Source organism: Ptychodera flava, chromosome 1 (genome assembly GCF_041260155.1).
Source record: "Ptychodera flava strain L36383 chromosome 1, AS_Pfla_20210202, whole genome shotgun sequence".
Taxonomy (NCBI): Eukaryota; Metazoa; Hemichordata; class Enteropneusta; family Ptychoderidae; genus Ptychodera; species Ptychodera flava.
The window spans coordinates 28,996,315-29,016,364 of NC_091928.1; the positions used below are offsets into that span (position 1 = coordinate 28,996,315).

The following is a 20,050-nucleotide window of genomic DNA, read 5'->3' on the forward strand; positions in this document are numbered from 1 at the left end:
CAGTGTTCAGGTCGCCCCTATATAAGTACACAAAATCACCCCTGGGCCGGCCTAATTTATCGGGTCTGAGGGACGGGTTCAGATAAAATCAATACGCACTTGCCACCGGGCCAAAAACTGTTTATGTTGCCCTAGGACCCTATTTATGCCCTGACAGTTGGCTTGAGGAGAGGTCACCAGACGGCTGAAAGCGTTTAAGATTCAAACTTGTGCCGTTCAATTTTCTTCTTGATTATCTCAATCATGTGCCGGACCCAGCGGCGACCCTGGTCCTGAGTGTGAACCTATAGTAACGTTTACCTTGGCGGCTAACAACTGCGACGCCCATCTGTCAGGAAAAATATAGAGTGAACAAACAGCTGGTGACGTCGATACTAGACCACAACGAAGGGAGGTGTCTGTATTTATTTATTTACAGTTCGGTTGTAAATTAAATACTGATTCTTACTACCTTGGTTTCCGCAGAGAGTGTTAGCCACGGCAGTGTCTAACACCTGGACTGGACTCGTGGATTGGACTCAGTCCATGTGGACTGAGTCCAGTCCACAGGTCCAGTTCAGGTATTAGACACTGCCCAAACACACTGCCGTTCATTATCAGACATTCCTTTCTCGTTCGATACTATGCTCGTCAAATAGTTTTCATTTAAAATATTGAGATCCTAGAACAAACAAACAAACAAACAAACAAACAAATGAAAACGAGAAACATTAAATATGTAATACATCTATAAATAAACAGATAACTATGCTTCGTCAGCTGTGGAGCAAACGATCTGTCCGTTATTCGATAAGTCACACATAATTGAACAGCCCACACCAAAGGCCACTTCAATCTCAAACTTCTTCCCGAACAGCATATCTATATTTCAACCAGGTCGGAGCTGGGTTGGTTTGACTATTTTGTGCAAAACATTCGTCATCAAAAGGAAACATAAATTAATACAACTGTTGGTTTCCTCACTGAACATATACCATTACTAATTATCTTAAGAAACAATGGCGAATCGGGATGTACATAGAGTAATTTTCGTCAAAATCCATGGATATTATTATTTTATTATGAAAATGCTAAACTGAATCGTGAAACATTACCTTCGATTATTTGTTGCGTACTTCATGGAAATTTACACTTCCGCAAGGTTGCCCTTCCTATCTAAACAGCTTTACTGTATCTAGAACAATGATTTCAGGTATACTCAACACCCTGGCGCTATACTGGGTGCGACTTCGGATAAGCCACATTAGACAGTGTAGTGCGTTGGAGTGGTCGGACAAATTTTCTTGATAGTCGTAGTTTACATGCCCACATTTTGTTTCAGCTGAAGTTTTGCGCAAAAAAAGTCAAAAGATAGTCTAAGACAATAATATACCATAGTGGCTTATCATGGCATCGTTTTTTCTTGACGAGTGAATGTGTATTCATGCCTCATTTGCTGATCGAATTCTGTGTTCCATGTATGACAATCTTGATTGTTGAAGGAAAAGCCTCATGTTGAAGAGGCCTGCTTCTTCTGGTACTTTACGGCCAGTAATTCTTAACAACTTTGATGATTTTTTCACCGTGCTTTAAATGTACGCTACAGTTTTTGGTAATACTCCCTGAGGCATGTTGAGATACACGGTGTTTAGCTTGTCAACTCATGTGTAGACTGTATTGTAATTATTGACAAGTGAATTCTGGTCCGGACTAGAATCCAAACGTAAACAATAACCGTGCATGTTACACGTGTAGACGCAGTTTTTTACAAGCCCAGTAGTACATGTATTTGGTTTTCAACGCCTTTTAGTTGTAGAACTAGAAACTGTGGTTAGCATTGAAAACAAAAATAGTGGGGAAAAAATCTTCAAAAGTTACAGCAAGTCTGAATTTAATACCAAACAATAATCGGTAACTGTTATTTATGAGTTACTGACATGGCATGTATTAGACCACAGTCCCTCCACAGGGGTACTGTGACCAGACTGAAAGATCCACCGCTCAAGGGCGGCGTATAGAGCGCCATCGAGCGACGGATCTTCCAGTCTAGGCATGTTTTTGTTGCTGGTGTCACGCCATGTGATCACCACCACCCTCTCCCATCGGTTTACACATGATAAAGAGAATTAGATTGAACCAACCGAGGACGAAAAGTAACACCGCTATGAAAACGATGTACCACATTATCACGCAAAGTTGAATGTTGGTGATGTGGAGTACTACCAACCACGCTAAAACGCCCCCAAGTCTGTCTGTTAGAATCAACGAAATGGCATAGGCCACGACAAGGCCAGTCCACGTTGAAAGGACGACCCAGGACCACCATTCCAGGAGCGGGGAGAAGACTCGTTGTGCTCCAGAGAGGCTGCCGATTTCGCTTGCGCGTGTGTTTATCAAATCTCTCTCATCCTCCGTTTGGTTTATAGTTGCTCTATCCAAAGTGCCCGAGGTTAGAAGATTTTCCTTGCTCTGTTTTGCAACTTCAAACAGGACAACGTAAACCCAGGTGCCGTTCAGCAAGCCAAACAGGCAGATGTTGACGAGGGGCAGAAATATGGCCGCAAAGAGCATGTACGCTGCGGATTGACTCACTATCACCGTTGTCGCCGAACCAAGATTATCCTGCTCCACTTGTATAACAAGGTTGACCAACATTACAATAAACAAAACAGTATTCCCAAGTAGAGTAAATATAAACACTGTGATTACTTCATAACTTATGCAGCCAAGCGGGATTTGGAATTCGTTCAGCCTGTCGCCGGGCAACGGGTAGACATCTTTTATCTGTGACCATACGTTTTTCAACATGTACAGAAAAATCCCCAGATCCACAATGTATAAAACACAATCGATGGAAAACAAAACGATGGCGACGATTGATAGAGAGTCTCCTCCGCGGTACGACCCGTCAAAGGCGAATCCCAGCACAGCGCAAAGCAGAAGCACGTACACCATAACAAAAGTGGTGACGTTTTCCACCAACTGGCGATGACGACTATACTTGATGACGTCGCCGAGCACCAGCGCGCCCACTACGGCGTCCAGAAAGGTGAGCACAAGGCTCGTCACTTTGAATGACAGCATTGTCGGCTCCAAAGCCAGGTCTACGATACCGTACACGACGTTGATCCATGCCAAGAAGTCGACAAACCAGTACAGACCGTGAGTGAATTTGAATGAGTTCTCCGAAATCGGTGGTGTGGCTGCTTCGGTGATACTTTTCGCTCCCCACTTAGCTATCTTACGATTGTCGTCGTCTGTTAACTTTTGGCTTTGCCGTATTCGCAAAAATGAAACTGTTTTGTGGACGGCACTTCTGAAACGCCCTGAGTGAGAGGTACCAGTATCTTGTTCAGCGTGTTGCTCAACGTCGGCCATATTTCCATCAGACTCTGATTCCTAGGGAAAGGAGACGATAAAAATATCATTTTAAGAAAAATTAGAGACTCGACTCGGAGGTAAGACACGGACAAAAGTATGACAACAAAACGGGTAAACCTAACCGTGAACAGAAGATACAGAAAATTTAAATATAATACTGTATCCTGTTAATTCTGACCGTTTGTATCAAGACAGCACGAAACTGACAGTTTTTTAAACTTTTGCCCAAAATTCTCTCCAGAAAGCATTAAACCGTTCTCTGACACAATTGAGAATAAAAATCTGGGATACTAGTGCAATGTTTGGTAATGTAGATACTAAATAGCGAATTACCGATATTTACAATTCAAAATGGTCGCTATTCTCTACTTGAACAATTAGGTTTTAGATTTTTACAAAGACGGTAAAAATGTGTCCAAACAGACAAAGTATTGTACTTGGAAAGTAAGCTTGTTTTTTTTTAAATTTGAGAGTCCGAAAAACTGTCTCGGGGCGCATTCACTTTAAAACATGTCAATCATGATTTATATAAGACTGAACGATCAACCGTGGATATATGTGTGCGACCTCCGACCCTACAGTCCATGGGGGTTGCACAAAATGTCATCCCCAGGGGCAGGGGCGGGGGTAGGGGTGTCTTGGGCTAAACACAGGGTCCTTCTTGCTCTGGTTTATTTTATTTTGATAAGTCAGATGGCGCGTTCGTTGTTGACTTTGTCTAAGTTAATCCGGTGATAATCTGGTGACAGCGTCCACAGATTAGTAATTACCCTCGCTTGCTTTGGTGTAATAGGCGATCAAACTCTTTATAATAAATGCAGCATGGTGATAAAACGTTTACGGAAGAATGTCAAGGGCAGTGCTAAGTTAAGACCAAACACCAAAGGTCGGTAGCATAAACCTTTATTGGCAACGCAACAAAACTCCTTCCCATCCCTAGGAACGGACATGTAGGCAGCCCACTATGTACAGTCGCGGTGTTTTGCGTCGCGGGTCATGTGGCAGGAGCCCCCCCCCCCTACCAATTTGCATCTTTCAGTCTGGGAATGATACTGCCTCATCAGAAATGAAATCTATCTTCCGTACAATGTGATTACAACCTATACGTGTCGTTTAATTTACCAATTTAGAACAGCCGGGAACATGAAACTCGTGCTGATCTCAGCATGTATTTAAGCATGTATTTTGATCAGATGTTCTCATGGCGACAAATTTCTGTCCCCGAAGGCTCTCTGAAGATTTTCCTCATACATTTCAAGCCAAAAGTTAATCTTATTATACTTCCCCTATCATCTCTCTACACACTTAGGTAGACAAAATTCAAAATTTCAATGAATTCAAATAAAATATATCATTCACGGGCAAAACATCTTGACAAGCAAGCCTTGAGAGGGTCACCATCCACCGTTAAGCGTAATTTTTAAATATTAGTAACTTGACAATGGCCCTCATGTCAAATCTTTGTGTAAAGAGACCTTAACCCTTTAAACGGCAAAGTCGATTTTTGTTGGCTTAAAAATTCATAACCCTGACAATTTTTCAGACTTTTGCCAAAATTTTGATTCAAAACTATAAGCAATGATATGTAATGTCCATTTGGTTCAAAATTATCAAAAGATTGCAGACAAAGTTCATAAAAATTGGTCACAAAATGTTGCACAAAACTTTTGGCGGGAAAAATCACAGCACTCAAAGGGTTAATCAGAAGGGAATACACCTTGAAAGTAAAAAGTTAAAAAAATATTGGTAGTGTCCTTTTCATTTACAAAACTTCAGACTCGTAAATTGTGGTCTGAGCCTAATACTATAGATTTATATCCATTCCATATCAACAGCTTATCTGCTCAGAACTTTAAAAATACCGGAAGAACTCGTTTTTGAGGAGAAATCTTTACTGTTGGTTTCGCTAGTGGTGCAAACTTTGAAAGCGTCTATCCATAGAGGGCGTATCGTCTGCAAGCAATTTGAATATCAAAGAAAAAGGTAGAAGACGAAATTCGAATCCAACAAGTAGCTGGCTTTTCTCCCTTCCGCACTCAACCGCAGGATGGCGCTTTGTCGACAGAAATCACGGTGGAGTTGGGGTTGGGGTAGGCAACGAACCATGCAAGCAGGTGAGAATACGATAACTTTTTGTCAAGAAAACAAACGTACTTGTCTTGTCATGGTGTTCAATAAAACATTGAAGTAGCCGAGCGTTCCGAAATCTTGTCTGAACTTGTTTGATTTTGGCCCACGGATCGATTAACCCTTTGAGGGGTACAATTTTTCCCGAAAAATTTCAGTGCAACCTTTTTGTTAATTTTTATGAATTTTTCCATTATTTTTTGATAATGTTTGACAAAATGGACATCACATTGTATTGGCTACACTTTTTAATCAAATTGTTTTGCAAAAATTTGAAAAAAATTTAGTCGGGTATATTTTATAAAAGCGACAGAAATTGACTTTGGCGCTCAGAGGGTTAAAGTGGCAACTTGACGTTTACTTCGAAAGTCGAAATACGTAAATTACGTATCTAAGACGATAGATTCATACCACAAAATAATTACACACTCCTATATATGGCGATACAATGTGATCCTATGTGCCGGTGGAATCCAGTCTTTTCACCAAATTACAGGGCTTTCAAATTGTTTCTGGCTGGCATTTGACTTCAAAATGTTCCCTCCCACATAGCTAACAGGATTATCAACAGGCTTGAACGTGCAGCGCATATGAACTGGAAAGTGACTAGGCATTTTCACCTGTCAATAATTACTGCTGGGCGCTTGAACGCTTGCTGTGGAACCGTCGATCATGCAAAAGTGACGAACGAGAAGGGCAATGCCTTCGCACTAGTGCTAACTTCGTCTATGTACCGTCGAGACAAACCCTTGCGTTGCACTTCGGAAAACTGTTGTCTCATTCTAACCGACTCACTGCTGCAGAGCTTAAAGGGACGGGATCGTCGGAACCAACGGTGGAACGACAACGTGTGCGAACTTCTTGTTTACAAACAATGTATTTCATGCATAATATCTAGATGCATCAAGTCAACATCATAGCTGCAACATTTTAAATTTTACGATATTCATTGTAAACAAACATGTTTTAACTTTCATCAATCGCCAACGTACCCTAGATACAGTGTTTACATCGGTCGTAGGTCCCTGGCAACCTTTGAGCAGAGTTCCGACGACCCCCCTCCCTTTTACTTTGAATTTCATAGTTGCCTAATGATTGAAGTACATCACTGGCATCAACCTCATTATAATAAAACCAAATATGTGAAAAGTTTATCAAAACGTTAAGAAGTGAGAGATCTTACAAATTAAACCTCAACTCATTAACTGAGCTCACAGTTATGGCGAGTAATAACGAAGAAATATGGAAGTGATCTGCTTTTTTCTATCGGGTACAATATGTCGCCTTTACGGTAGAATGCGCCTCGGTGGACAGACATTCGGACTATCAAACATTTATAATGCATTTCTTCAGGGCTCGAAATTTAACCTTTTCCCCTGGTAGTCCACTTTTCCATTTTCTGAAGTTGGTAGCCCAGTGACAATGGCTGGTAGCCCATGCATATTTTAGTTCATGGATCTTTTTTCGTTTCCCAGACAAGAAAAGGCTATTTTGAAGATTCTGCCCATGAAGTGAATTTTCTAGTCATTTGATGTGATATTGCATACCTTTAAAGGTATACTGTCACGTGTTCCAATTTTGCCACAATTACCATGGAATGTTAAAATCTGACCAATCACAGATTTTAAGCGGGTGGCCGCTTTTTAAAACAGCGCCCCCACATGGGCATTTTCAATACCAAGGAACGCCCCTTTGACTATATATGGGCATATTTAGATTACAGGTGACTGTATACCTTTAATACCCACGGAAACAGGTATAATGGACGATAGTGATACTCAAACGTTTGGTTACCGATTGACAACCCCCTTCACTCTCAGAGTTGTATGCAAATTTTGATATTCATCATGACACGACACAACCTTCTCAGCACTGAGACATACTGTAGCAGGGCTAAAAATGGACCATGGACTTTCTGTAGAGAGAAGGCATAATTTTCGTGTAATTGTGATTGATACATTATGATCAAAATCACGGTCCCTGTCAAAATGCAATGAAAATGCGTTTTCATTGGCCATCATTTCCTGTGCCTGTCATTCAAGTACGTCAGAGTTCAGATATTGAAACTTTGTTGCAAAGTTCCACTGCACGGTCGTCTTCGTAATTTGCATAGTTAAAGTCATACTCTGGCCTTTCTGTGTCCATCTGGGTTTGACCGCATTAGCGCTTCCCAAAGTGACGGACCGGACATGGTATGCTAAGTACTGACTGAATTTCAGGTCCCAGGCTTTGGTAGTCAGTGTGGGCTACCATTTCATGGATTTGATACATTTCATACAGGCGGTTTTAGGGAGCCGTCATTATTTACGGCCTGGGGGTTGGAGGAATTTCATCGGAAATTCTGAAATTTTGAGTAGCCCCCTGCCAACCCTGATGAATTTGAGTAACCCCCTCCCTAACACAGAAATTTTGACTGACCCCCACTTAGAAAAATAAAATATCAAGACATGTATTTGTAAAATTAAAAAAAAAATACAGCAATAGTAAAGACCTTTCATATCCTGGTGTACCCTGCTAGATTATCATTATGCCGATTATGACGGTTAATAAGGTGAAACCAACAAAATGAAATTCAAAGTGACAACAAAATTCAGATACAAAATCTCACTCTATAACCAGTATCCAGCCATACAGTATTGTTTACTGTGGATGGGTATCATGACAGGGTTTTCACTAGGATATCTGACACTGCATCATTTGAAAGTAGAGGGATAACACGCGGGAGGCTGAGGGGGAAGTGTCAGAGGAGGATGTACCCTCTCTTGCCTGGAAAAAAATGAGAAATTGATGTATGCAGTGGTGCAGTCTGGTATAAGTGGTGTTTTACAACTTGTATTTTTACTAAGTAAAACTATTAGAACACACCAAGGGAGAGAGCTCGAGAGAGGGGGTATCCCCCCTCTCGCATCGAAAATGTTAAGAAATTGGTGTGTGCAATGTTGCAATTAAGAAATTGGTGTGTGCAATGTTGCAATCATGAGAGGTGTTTCAATTCATTTTGCACTAAAAATTGATTAGCCCCCTTCTTTCTCTCCACATTTTTAGTAACCTTCCCTTTTTAGCTTTCCATTTTAGAGTGACACCCTCACATTCCTCCGACTCCCCAGGCCGTAAAAAATACGCTCCCCCCCCCTTAGCTATGACGGAAGGTTTGATGTTGTTGAAATTGGTGTTGTTGTTGTGAGGCGGGAAATCATAACTAAGAAGTCCAAATCTTGTGCTTTTTGGTCCCTTTTTGCCAGCTCATTCTAATTCCTGACCATCTCAGCAACAAAGTCAGACTATCGCAGCATGCAGAGGAGGTAAAACGGGGTGTACTCGTTATAAAGACAGAAGTTCAGCTAACATGCTGCTCCTCAATATATGAGCGGGAATATTAATGAAAACCCAATATGTGCAGGCTCGACCAAATGCGTTATGATGTCGCATTACAATCTTATAGGTGTATAAGAATTTTTTTGTATGGATAAAATCTCCACACAACAACGTGTTGTCTTTGATCAAGTTAGCTCTGTAATTTGTAAGGAACTACCCTAAGGAGGGGCGCTTTTAATAATCGGCTACCAGTTAAGTATTTGTGAGCGATCGTAACCATAGGAACCACTCACCTGCCCGAAGCGACGCATGCGCTGTACAGGATGAGAGCATTGACTGCAGAAAGATCCGGGTTCCCAGCCTAGTGGCATACAATGGGATACCTACGGCAGAAAACTATTGTGTAGGGGCCTAAACTAGAATTTAGAGGGGAAATTTGATTTGAAAGCAGTCAATGTTTTTCACTGAGATACAATTCCTTCTTATTGCGGTATCTGCACAGGAGCAACAGGAGACACCACAGCTACCCGTTAGAACACCGTACAGCCGGACTTGTCTGAATATAAGTGATATACGTGGTCGCGTTAAGATTTTTTTTCTAGTTTCTTCTTGGACAAGGATTACATCTTGAGCAACCAAATCAATGGCCTTCATATGCCTGTGTAATCAACAAGTTATGTTTGTTGGCAGTGCATTAACTTTGGAAACGAAAACCTAACCTCAGCAAAGTTTTCTTAAGGAAACATGCAAGTTTGAGATTTTTGAGAGTAGGGTTTCGAGACGCGTTCTGCCTAATCGGGCTTGAATACCGACTTGACATCAGATGAATAGACAGGCCAATACACAGATAGACAGATAGATAGGCAGATTGATAGAGACACACATGCATACGTATACATGGCATGCATGCGTGTAAACAAACCTACCTACCCACCTTCTTATCTACCTACCTACCTACCTACCCCCACACCTACCTACCCGCCTACCTACTACCTGCCTACCTACCTACCTACCTACCTACATAGTCTACCTACCCCACACCTACCTACCCACTTTCCTACCTACCTACTACCTGCCTACCTACCCACCTACCTACCTACCTACCTACCTACCTACCTACCTACACATACATGAATGCATGCATGCATGCATGCATGCATGCATACATACATACATACATACATACATACATACATACATACATACATACATACATACATACATACATACATACATACATACATACATACATACATACATACATACATACATACATACATACATACATACATACATACATACATACATACATACATACATACATACACGTATGAACCTACCTACCTACCTAGATCTACCTACCTACATACATACCTACCTGCCTACCTAGATCAACCTACCTAACTACCTTACTACCTAACTACCTACCTACCTACCTACGACCTACCCACCTACCTACCTACCTACCTACCTACCTACCTACGTACATGTACATACGATGCTCACAAATACGTATTTTCTGTCGGTATTAAAAGTATGGTAGCACTGTACGTCGCGCTAAGTGGCGCGATTTATATTGTCGTTGTTTTTCTTTTTTTCCCATTTTTGTGCAGTACGTCTACACATCTATATTACTATCTATCGAGTAACCGAATGCGAGTAGAACAATGCTACATTGTCCAGGCTAGAAGACAGCCATTGTGTCGTATGTTGTTATGGTCGTTTCCACAACGGAAAGTCCATACCGGGTATCCGACCTCAGAAATATCGAAGTGCGATCATGAAAGACAGGCGACGTGCAAAACACATTTTAATTCCATCTTATATCCATCGATAAACAGCAGTATCTTAAACGATGCTCACTGAACACGGTTATGATACGAGAAGTGAAAGCAAGATATTGTTGTTGACCGGTAGGCCCCCTGTTGTCATGCCAACACACCTGCTCTAGCAAGTTCGTTGATCGAGATTCATTAATCGCCTCTGTGACTTACCTTTACAATGTTGACGACATTTCTGAAACGCTCTGAGTGAGAGGTACTAGTATCTTGTTCAGCGTGTTGCTCAACGTCGGCCATATCTCCATCAGACTCTGATTCCTGCGGAAAGGAGACGATAAAAAAAATCATCATTTTAAGTAAAAATTGGAGACTCGACTCGGAGGTAAGACACGGACAAAAGCATGAAAAAACAAAACGGGTAAACCTAACCGTGAAAAGAAGATACAGAAAATTTAAATATAATACTGTATCCTGTTAATTCTGACCGTTTGTATCCAGCACGAAACTGACAGTTTTTTAAACTTTTGCCCAAAATTCTCTACAGAAAGCATTAAACCGTTCTCTGACACAATTGAGAATAAAAATCTGGGATACTAGTGCAATGTTTGGTAATGTAGATACTAAATAGCGAATTACCGATATTTACAATTCAAAATGGTCGCTATTCTCTACTTGAACAATTAGGTTTTAGATTTTTACAAAGACGGTAAAAATGTGTCCAAACAGATACAAAGTATTGTACTTTGAAAGTAAGTTTGTTGTAAATATTTGAAAGTCGATCCGAAAAACTGTCTTGGGGCGCATTCACTTTAAAACATGACAATCATGATTTATATAAGACTGAACGATCAACCGTGGATATATGTGTGCGACCACCGACCCTACAGTCCATGGGGGTTGCACAAAATGTCATCCCAGGGGCAGGGGCGGGGGTAGGGGTGTCTTGGGCTAAACACAGGGTCCTTCTTGCTCTGGTTTATTTTATTTTGATAAGTCAGATGGCGCGTTCGTTGTTGACTTTGTCTAAGTTAATCCGGTGATAATCTGGTGACAGCGTCCACAGATTAGTAATTTAACCTTGCTTACTTTGGCGCATTAGACAATCAAACTCTTAAGATAATAGATGCAGCACGGTGATAAAACGTTCACGGAAGACCAAAACACCAAAGGTTGGTAGAATAAACCTAAGCAACGCAACAAAACTCCTACCCATCCCAAGGGACGGACATGTAGGCAGCCCCCTATGTACAGTCGCGGTGTTGGGTCGCAGGTCACTTGACAGGAACGACCCCCCCCTACCAAATTTGCATCTTTCAGTGTGGGAATGATACTGCGTCATCAGAAATGAAATCTATCTTCCGTACAATGTGATTACAACCTATACGTGTCGTTTAAATTCAGCAATTTAGAACAGCCGAGAACATGAAGATTCGTGCTGATCTCAGCATGTATTTAAGCATGTATTTTGATCAGATGTTCTCATGGCGACAAATTTCTGTCCTTAAAGGGTCTCTGAAGATTTTCCTCACACATTTCAAGCCAAAAGTTAATCTTATTATACTTCCCCTGTCATCTCTCTACACACTTAGGTAAACAAAATTCAAAATTTCAAATGAATTAAATAAAACGTTACCTTTCATTCACGGGCAAAACATCTTGACAAGCAAGAGGGTCACCATCCACCGTTAAGCTTAATTTTTAAAATTAGTAACTTGACAATGGCCCTCATGTCAAATCTTTGTGTAAAGAGACCTTAACCCTTTGAACGGCAAAGTCAATTCTTGTTGGCTTTAAAAATTCATAACCCTGACATTTTTTTCAGACTTTTGCCAAAATTTGATTCAAAACTATAAGCAATGATATGTAATGTCCATTTGGTTCAAAATTATCAAAAGATTGCAGACAAAGTTCATAAAAATTGGTCACAAAATGTTGCACAAAACTTTTGGCGGGAAAAATCACGGCACTCAAAGGGTTAATCAGAAGGGAATACACCTTGAAAGTAAAAAGTTAAAAAAAATATTGGTAGTGTCCTTTTCATTTACAAAACTTCAGACTCGTAAATTGTGGTCTGAGCCTAATACTGTAGATTTATATCCATTCCATATCAACAGCTTATCTGCTCAGAACTTTAAAAATACCGGAAGAACTCGTTTTTGAGGAGAAATCTTTACTGTTGGTTTCGCTAGTGGTGCAAACTTTGAAAGCGTCTATCCATAGATGGCGTATCGTCTGCAAGCAATTTGAATATAAAAGAAAAAGGTAGAAGACGAAATTCGAATCCAACAAGTGGCTGGCTTTTCTCCCTTCCGCACTCAACCGTAGGATGGCGCTGTATCGACAGAAATCACGATGGAGTTGGGGTTGGGGTAGGCAACGAACCGTGCAAGCAGGTGAGAATGCGTTAACTTTTTTGTCAAGAAAACAAACGTACTTGTCTTGTCATGGTGTTCAATAAATCACTGAACTAGCCGAGCGTTCCGAAATCTTGTCTGAACTTGTTTGATTTTGGCCCACGGATCGATTAACCCTTTGAGGGGTACAATTTTTCCCGAAAAATTTCAGTGCAACCTTTTTGTTAATTTTTATAAATTTTTTCCGTTATTTTTTGATAATGTTTGACGAAATGGACATCACATTTCATTGGCTACACTTTTTAATCAAAATTTTGGCAAAAATTTGAAACAAAATTTACTAGGATATATTTTATAAAAGCGACAAAAATTGACTTTGGCGCTCAAAGGGTCACAAGTGACAACTTGACGTTTACTTCGAAAAGTCGACATACGTAAATTACGTATCTGAGACGATAGATTCATACGACAAAATAATTACACACTCCTAATGGCGATACAATGCGTTCCTGTGCGCCGGTGGAATCCAGTCTTTTCACCAAATTACAGGGCTTTCAAATTGTTTCTGGCTGGCATTTGACTTCAAAATGTTCCCTCCCACATAGCTAACAGGATTATCAACAGGTTCGAACGTGCATTGCATAAGAACTGGAAAGTGACTATAGGCATTTTCACCTGTCAATAATTACTGCTGGGCGCTTGAACGCTTGCTGTGGAACCGTCGATCATGCAAAAAGTGACGAACGAGAAGGGCAATGCCTTCGCACTAGTGCTAACTTCGTCTATGTACCGTCGAGACAAACCCTTGCGTTGCACTTCGGAAAACTGTTGTCTCATTCTAACCGACTCACTGCTGCAGAGCTTAAAGGGACGGGATCGTCGGAACCAACGGTGGAACGACAACGTGTGCGACGTTCTTGTTTACAAACAATCGATTTCATGCATGATATCTAGATGCATCAAGTCAACATCATAGCTGCAACATTTTAAATTTTGCGATATTCATTGTAAACAAACATGTTTTAACTTTCATCAATCGCCAACGTACCCTAGATACAGTGTTTACATCGGTCGTAGGTCCCTGGCAACCTTTGAGCAGAGTTCCGACGACCCCCCTCCCTTTTACTTTGAATTTCATAGTTGCCTAATGATTGAAGTACATCACTGGCATCAACCTCATTATAATAAAACCAAATATGTGAAAAGTTTATCAAAACGTTAAGAAGTGAGAGATCTTACAAATTAAACCTCAACTCATTAACTGAGCTCACAGTTATGGCGAGTAATAACGAAGAAATATGGAAGTGATCTGCTTTTTTCTATCGGGTACAATATGTCGCCTTTACGGTAGAATGCGCCTCGGTGGACAGACATTCGGACTATCAAACATTTATAATGCATTTCTTCAGGGCTCGAAATTAACCTTTTCCCCTGGTAGTCCACTTTTCCATTTTCTGAATGTGGTAGCCCAGTGACAATGACTGGTAGCCCATGCATATTTTAGTTCATGGATCTTTTTTCGTTTCCCAGACAAGAAAAGGCTATTTTGAAGATTCTGCCCATGAAGTGAATTTTCTAGTCATTTGATGTGATATTGCATACCTTTAATACCCACGGAAACAGGCATAATGGACGATAGTGGTACTCAAACGTTTGGTTACCGATTGACAACCCCCTTCACTCTCAGAGATGTATGCAAATTTTGATATTCATCATGACACGACACAACCTTCTCAGCACTGAGACATACTGTAGCAAGGCTAACCAGATATGAACTGTAAATGCTCTCGTGTTTCATTACATATTGCAGTTATGTGTAAATTTGCTTTGCCACATGTTTGCAACTTCATCGAAAGTATTATGATCAACATAATGAACAATATTCACCATAGATTAACTCTATCGGTCATTAAGTATTCAAATATGTAATTAGCTGAAAAATAAAAATATTTAGTTTCTTTGTCTGCTGTCATTGTATCACCACTTATATAGCAAGTGTAATTGCCTTTGGTCAAGTCCTTCAACCTTCAAACTGTATATTCCAAACTTTGAAAGCTCATTATATATGCAAACTGTAAATTAGCTGACATGAAAACTTAAGTGCGAAATGCCTTCCAATATTGGTATAACCTGGTATAATCATCAATGTACATAGCATGTTATGCCAACGTTGATCAAATAAATCCAAGTATATATCCCTTATTAGGAAAGTTCATTTAATACACAAATTAGGAATTGGCTGAAGCAAAAATGCTTAATGCCTTTCAATGTTAGCCTACATAATACCCTAGTATATTTAATGTACATAGCAACCTTCATCAATTTTGGTCATATAAATTCAAATATATATCCCTTATTTCAAAACTTCATTAAATATGCAAATCAGGAGCTGGATGAAGTAAAAATGCTTAATGACTTTCAATAATGTTCTATCATAGTATCTTTAATGTACATAGCAAGTTTCGTCAACTTTGGTCTCGTCAATACAGATAAATATCCCTGATTATGAAAGTTCATTAAATATGCAAATAAGGAATTGACTAAAGTTCAAATGCTTAATGACTCTCAATAATGTTCTATCATAGTATCTTTAATGTACATAGCAAGTTTCGTCAACTTTGGTCTCGTCAATACAGATTAATATCCCTGATTATGAAAGATTATTAAATATGCAAATAAGGAATTGGCTAAAGTTCAAATGCTTAATGACTCTCAATAACGTTCTATCATAGTATCTTTAATGTACATAGCAAGTTTCGTCAACTCTGGTCTAGTCAATAAAGATAAATATCCCTGATTATGAAAGTTCATTAAATATGCAAATAAGGAATTGCTAACGTTCAAATGCTTAATGACTCTCGATAATGTTCTATCATAGTATCTTTAATGTACATAGCCAGTTTCATCAACTTTGGTCTCGTTAATTCAGATAAATACCCTAATTAGGAAAGTTCATAAAATATGCAAATTAGGAATTGGCTGATGTAAAAATGCTTAGTGACATTTAATAATGTTCTATCATAGTATCTTTAATGTACATAGCAAGTTTCATCAATTTTGGTCATGTAACTTCAAATATATATCCTTAATTTCAAAAGGTCATTAAATATGCAAATTAGGATTTGGATGAAGTAAAAATGCTTAATGACTTTCAATAATGTTAAATCATAGTATCTTCAATATGCGTACCAAGTTTCGTCAATTTTGATCGAGTAAATTCAGATATATACTCCTAATTAGGAAATTTCATTAAACATGCAAATTAGTAATTATCTTTCACGTCACCCCTTAATATCTTTCAAAGCTGATATATCTTGGTGTGATCAACATTTGCAGCGAATCTCATCAAATTGTGTGCAGTCGTTGTCAATATATATCAGTTTTTCTAAAATCATTAATTATGCAAATAAGCTAAAAGTAAGCAAGCCACACCCACCAAAAACTAATCAGTTCTTACCATTTGCAAACTGAATCTATGTACCAGATTTGATTCTGATCTGATCAGCCGTTTTTGAGATATTGAGTACACAGACAGACAGACAGACACACAGACAGACACACAGACAGACACACAGACAGACAGACATCGCTGCGACATATGCTCACGTGTGTCAACACGTGAGCAAAAAATGGACCATGGACTTCTGTAGAGAGAAGGCATAATTTTCGTATAATTGTGATTGATACATCATGATCAAAATCACTGTCCCTGTCAAAATTCAATGAAAATGCGTTTCCATTGGTCATCATTTCCTGTGCCTGTCATTCAAGTACGTCAGAGTTCAGATAATGAAACTTTGTTGCAAAGTTCCACTGCACGGTCGTCTTCGTAATTTGCATAGCTAATTTAAAATCATACTCTGGCCTTTCTGTGTCCATCTGGGTTTGACCGCATTTAGCGCTTCCCAAAGTGACGGACCGGACATGGTATGCTAAGTACTGGCTGAATTTCAGGTCCCAGGCTTTGGTAGTCAGTGTGGGCTACCATTTCATGGATTTGATACATTCATACAGGCGGTTTTAGGGAGCCGTCATTATTTACGGCCTGGGAGTTGGAGGAATAGCTCCCTGCCAACCTTGTGCAATGTTGCAATCATGAGAGGTGTTTCAATTCATTTTGCACTAAAAATTGATTAGCCCCCTTCTTTCTCTCCACATTTTGAGTAACCTCCCCTTTTTAACTTTCCATTTTAGACTGACACCCTCACATACCTCCAACCCCCCAGGCCGTTAAAAATACGGCCTACTTAACTATGACGGAAGGTTTAATGTTGTTGAAATTGGTGTTGTTGTTGTGAGGCGGGAAATCATAACTAAGAAGTCCAAATCTTGTGCTTTTTGGTCCCTTTTTGCCAGCTCATTCTAATTCCTGACCATCTCAGCAACAAAGTCAGACTATCGCAGCATGCAGAGGAGGTAAAACGGGGTGTACTCGTTGTAAAGACAGAAGTTCAGCTAACATGCTGCCCCTCAATATATGAACGGGAATTTTAATGACAACCCAATATGTGCAGGCTCGAACAGTACTGTGTATAAGAATTTTTTGTATGGATAAAATCTCCACACAACAACGTGTTGTCTTTGATCAATTTAGCTCTGTAATTTGTAAGGAACTACCCTCAGGAGGCGCGCTTTTAATAATCGGCTACCAGTTAAGTATTTGTGAGCGATCGTAACCATAGGAACCACTCACCTACCCGAAGCTACGCATGCGCTGTACAGGATGAGAGCATTGACTGAAAGAAAGATCCGGGTTCCCAGCCTAGTAGCATACAATGGGATACCTACGGCATAAAACTATTGTGTAGGGGCCTGAACTAGAATTTAGAGGGGAAATTTGATTTGAAAGCAGTCAATATTTTTTCACTGACCAGATACAATTCCTTCTTATTGCGGTATCTGCACAGGAGCAACAGGAGACACCACAGCTACCCGTTAGAACACCGTACAGCCGGACTTGTCTGAATATAAGTGATATACGTGGTCGCGTTAAGATTTTTTTTCTAGTTTCTTCTTGGAAAAGGATTATATCTTGAGCAACCAAATCAATGGCCTTCATATGCCTGTGTAATCAACAAGTTATGTTTGTTGGCAGTGCATTAACTTTGGAAACGAAAACCTAACCTCAGCAAAGTTTTCTTAAGGAAACATGCAAGTTTGAGATTTTTGAGAGTAGGGTTTCGAGACGCGTTCTGCCTAATCGGGCTTGAATACCGACTTGACATCAGATGAATAGACAGGCCAATACACAGATAGACAGATAGATAGGCAGATTGATAGAGACACACATGCATACGTATACATGGCATGCATGCGTGTAAACATACCTACCTACCCGCCTTCTTATCTACCTACCTACCTACCTAGTCTACCTACCCCAACACCTACCTACCCACACCTACCTACTACCTGCCTAACTACCTACCTACACATACATGAATTCATGCATGGATGCGCATGTATACATACATACATACATACATACATACATACATACATACATACATACATACATACATACATACATACATACATACATGCATACATGCACACACACATACATACATACATACATACATACATACATACATACATACATACATACATACATACATACATACATACATACATACATACATACACGTATGAACCTACCTGCCTACCTAGATCTACCTACCTACCTACCTACCTACCTACCTACCTACCTACCTACATACCTACCTGCCACCCTGAACCTACCTGCCTACCTAGATCTACCTACCTATACCTACCTACCTACATACCTACCTGCCTAGTACCTAGATCTACCTATCTACCTACTTAACTACCTAGTAGATCTACATACCTACCTACCTACCTACATACCTACCTAACTACGTACATGTACATACGATGCTCACAAATACGTATTTTCTGTCGGTATTAAAAGTATGGCAGCACTGTACGTCACGGTGCATCCCTGCGCTAAGTGGCGCGATTTATAATTTCGTTGTTTTTCTTTTTTCGCATTTTTTGTGCAGTACTTCTACACATCTATATTACTATCTATCGAGTAACCGAATGCGAGTAGAACAATGCTACATTGTCCAGGCTAGAAGACAGCCATTGTGTCGTATGTTGTTATGGTCGTTTCCACAACGGAAAGTCCATACCGGGTATCCGACCTCAGAAATATCGAAGTGCGATCATGAAAGACAGACGACGTGCAAAACACATTTTAATTCCATCTTATATCCATCGACAAACAGCAGTATCTTAAACAATGCTCACTGGACTCGGTAATGATACGAGAAGTGAAAGTAAGATATTGTTGTTGACCGGTAGGCCCCCTGTTGTCATGCCAACACACCTGTTCTAGCAAGTTCGTTGATCGAGACTCATTAATCGCCCCAGTGACTTACCTTTACAATGTTCGCATTTTGTGAAGCGCGATTTGAGTCTGCTGAACTCTAAAAATTCTTGCAGTTTCTCACTTTCTGTCTGGTGTCTTTCCGAATATCCTTCGATGAATACCTGTGACGAGCTGTACTGGTAGTTTGATTCTCATTTGCATTATGTTGGAATTTGTGTCATGGCCCGCCCTGTTACAGAACATTAAGTAGTCTTCTCCTTGCTTGGCCCCACGCAATGTAAACACTGTCAGACTTTTCATTGCTTCTAACTCCAACAAAACCTCTTTCGTTTTTTAAGAAGCACAGCCAGCTGCGAGTCATGACCCCATTTTTCAAATGAGAGTTGCACGGACGACCGCCTCAGGCAAGCGGAAGTTGATTTTGAAAAAAAAATGTACCCTGACAATTATGAGAAAATATCGCTTCAATTGTACGCTGCGGAGACAAACTTTGACATTCCTCTCACCGTTTCCATAATAACGAAAAGCGTCTGGTTTTTTCCAAGTTTCAAAACTTACATTTCATGCATGCATACGGTCTTTGAATGTCATTTGCATATGTATGATTCAGGGGTCAACGTCTATGGCATGGTTGACAGTGAAAACGGCCGTGCTCACACATGTGAGCTAGATATAGTACCACTGTTTGTCTATTGATCTGTCCAGTGTCTTGTCGTTATGTCTTTATATCTGTTTCATTGAACACTAAGCTAGCTCAAAAC

At 40.0% G+C, this 20,050-nt stretch overlaps 1 protein-coding gene across 1 annotated transcript; it reads right to left on the reverse strand.

Moving 5' to 3' along the window:
* Positions 1-421: 421 nt before the first annotated feature.
* On the reverse strand, positions 422-19,768 carry LOC139134600 (uncharacterized). The gene is made up of 3 exons (XM_070701518.1): positions 19,339-19,768; positions 10,797-10,901; positions 422-3,378 (listed from the first exon to the last, which is right to left on the reverse strand). The coding sequence occupies exons 2-3, from the start codon at positions 10,878-10,880 to the stop codon at positions 2,050-2,052; spliced, it is 1,413 nt and encodes a 470-aa protein (XP_070557619.1). The 5' UTR covers positions 10,881-10,901; positions 19,339-19,768; the 3' UTR covers positions 422-2,049.
* Between the last annotated feature and the right edge of the window lie 282 nt (positions 19,769-20,050).

What these genes read in the sequence shown, in the direction of transcription:
- LOC139134600 (XM_070701518.1), bottom strand. Translation starts at nt 10,880, where the DNA reads ATGGCCGACGTTGAGCAACACGCTGAACAAGATACTAGTACCTCTCAC. An exon ending in ATGTCGTCAACATTGTAAAG is followed by an intron (nt 3,379 to 10,796) that starts GTAAGTCACAGA and finishes TCCTTTCCCTAG; the next exon opens with GAATCAGAGTCTGATGGAAA.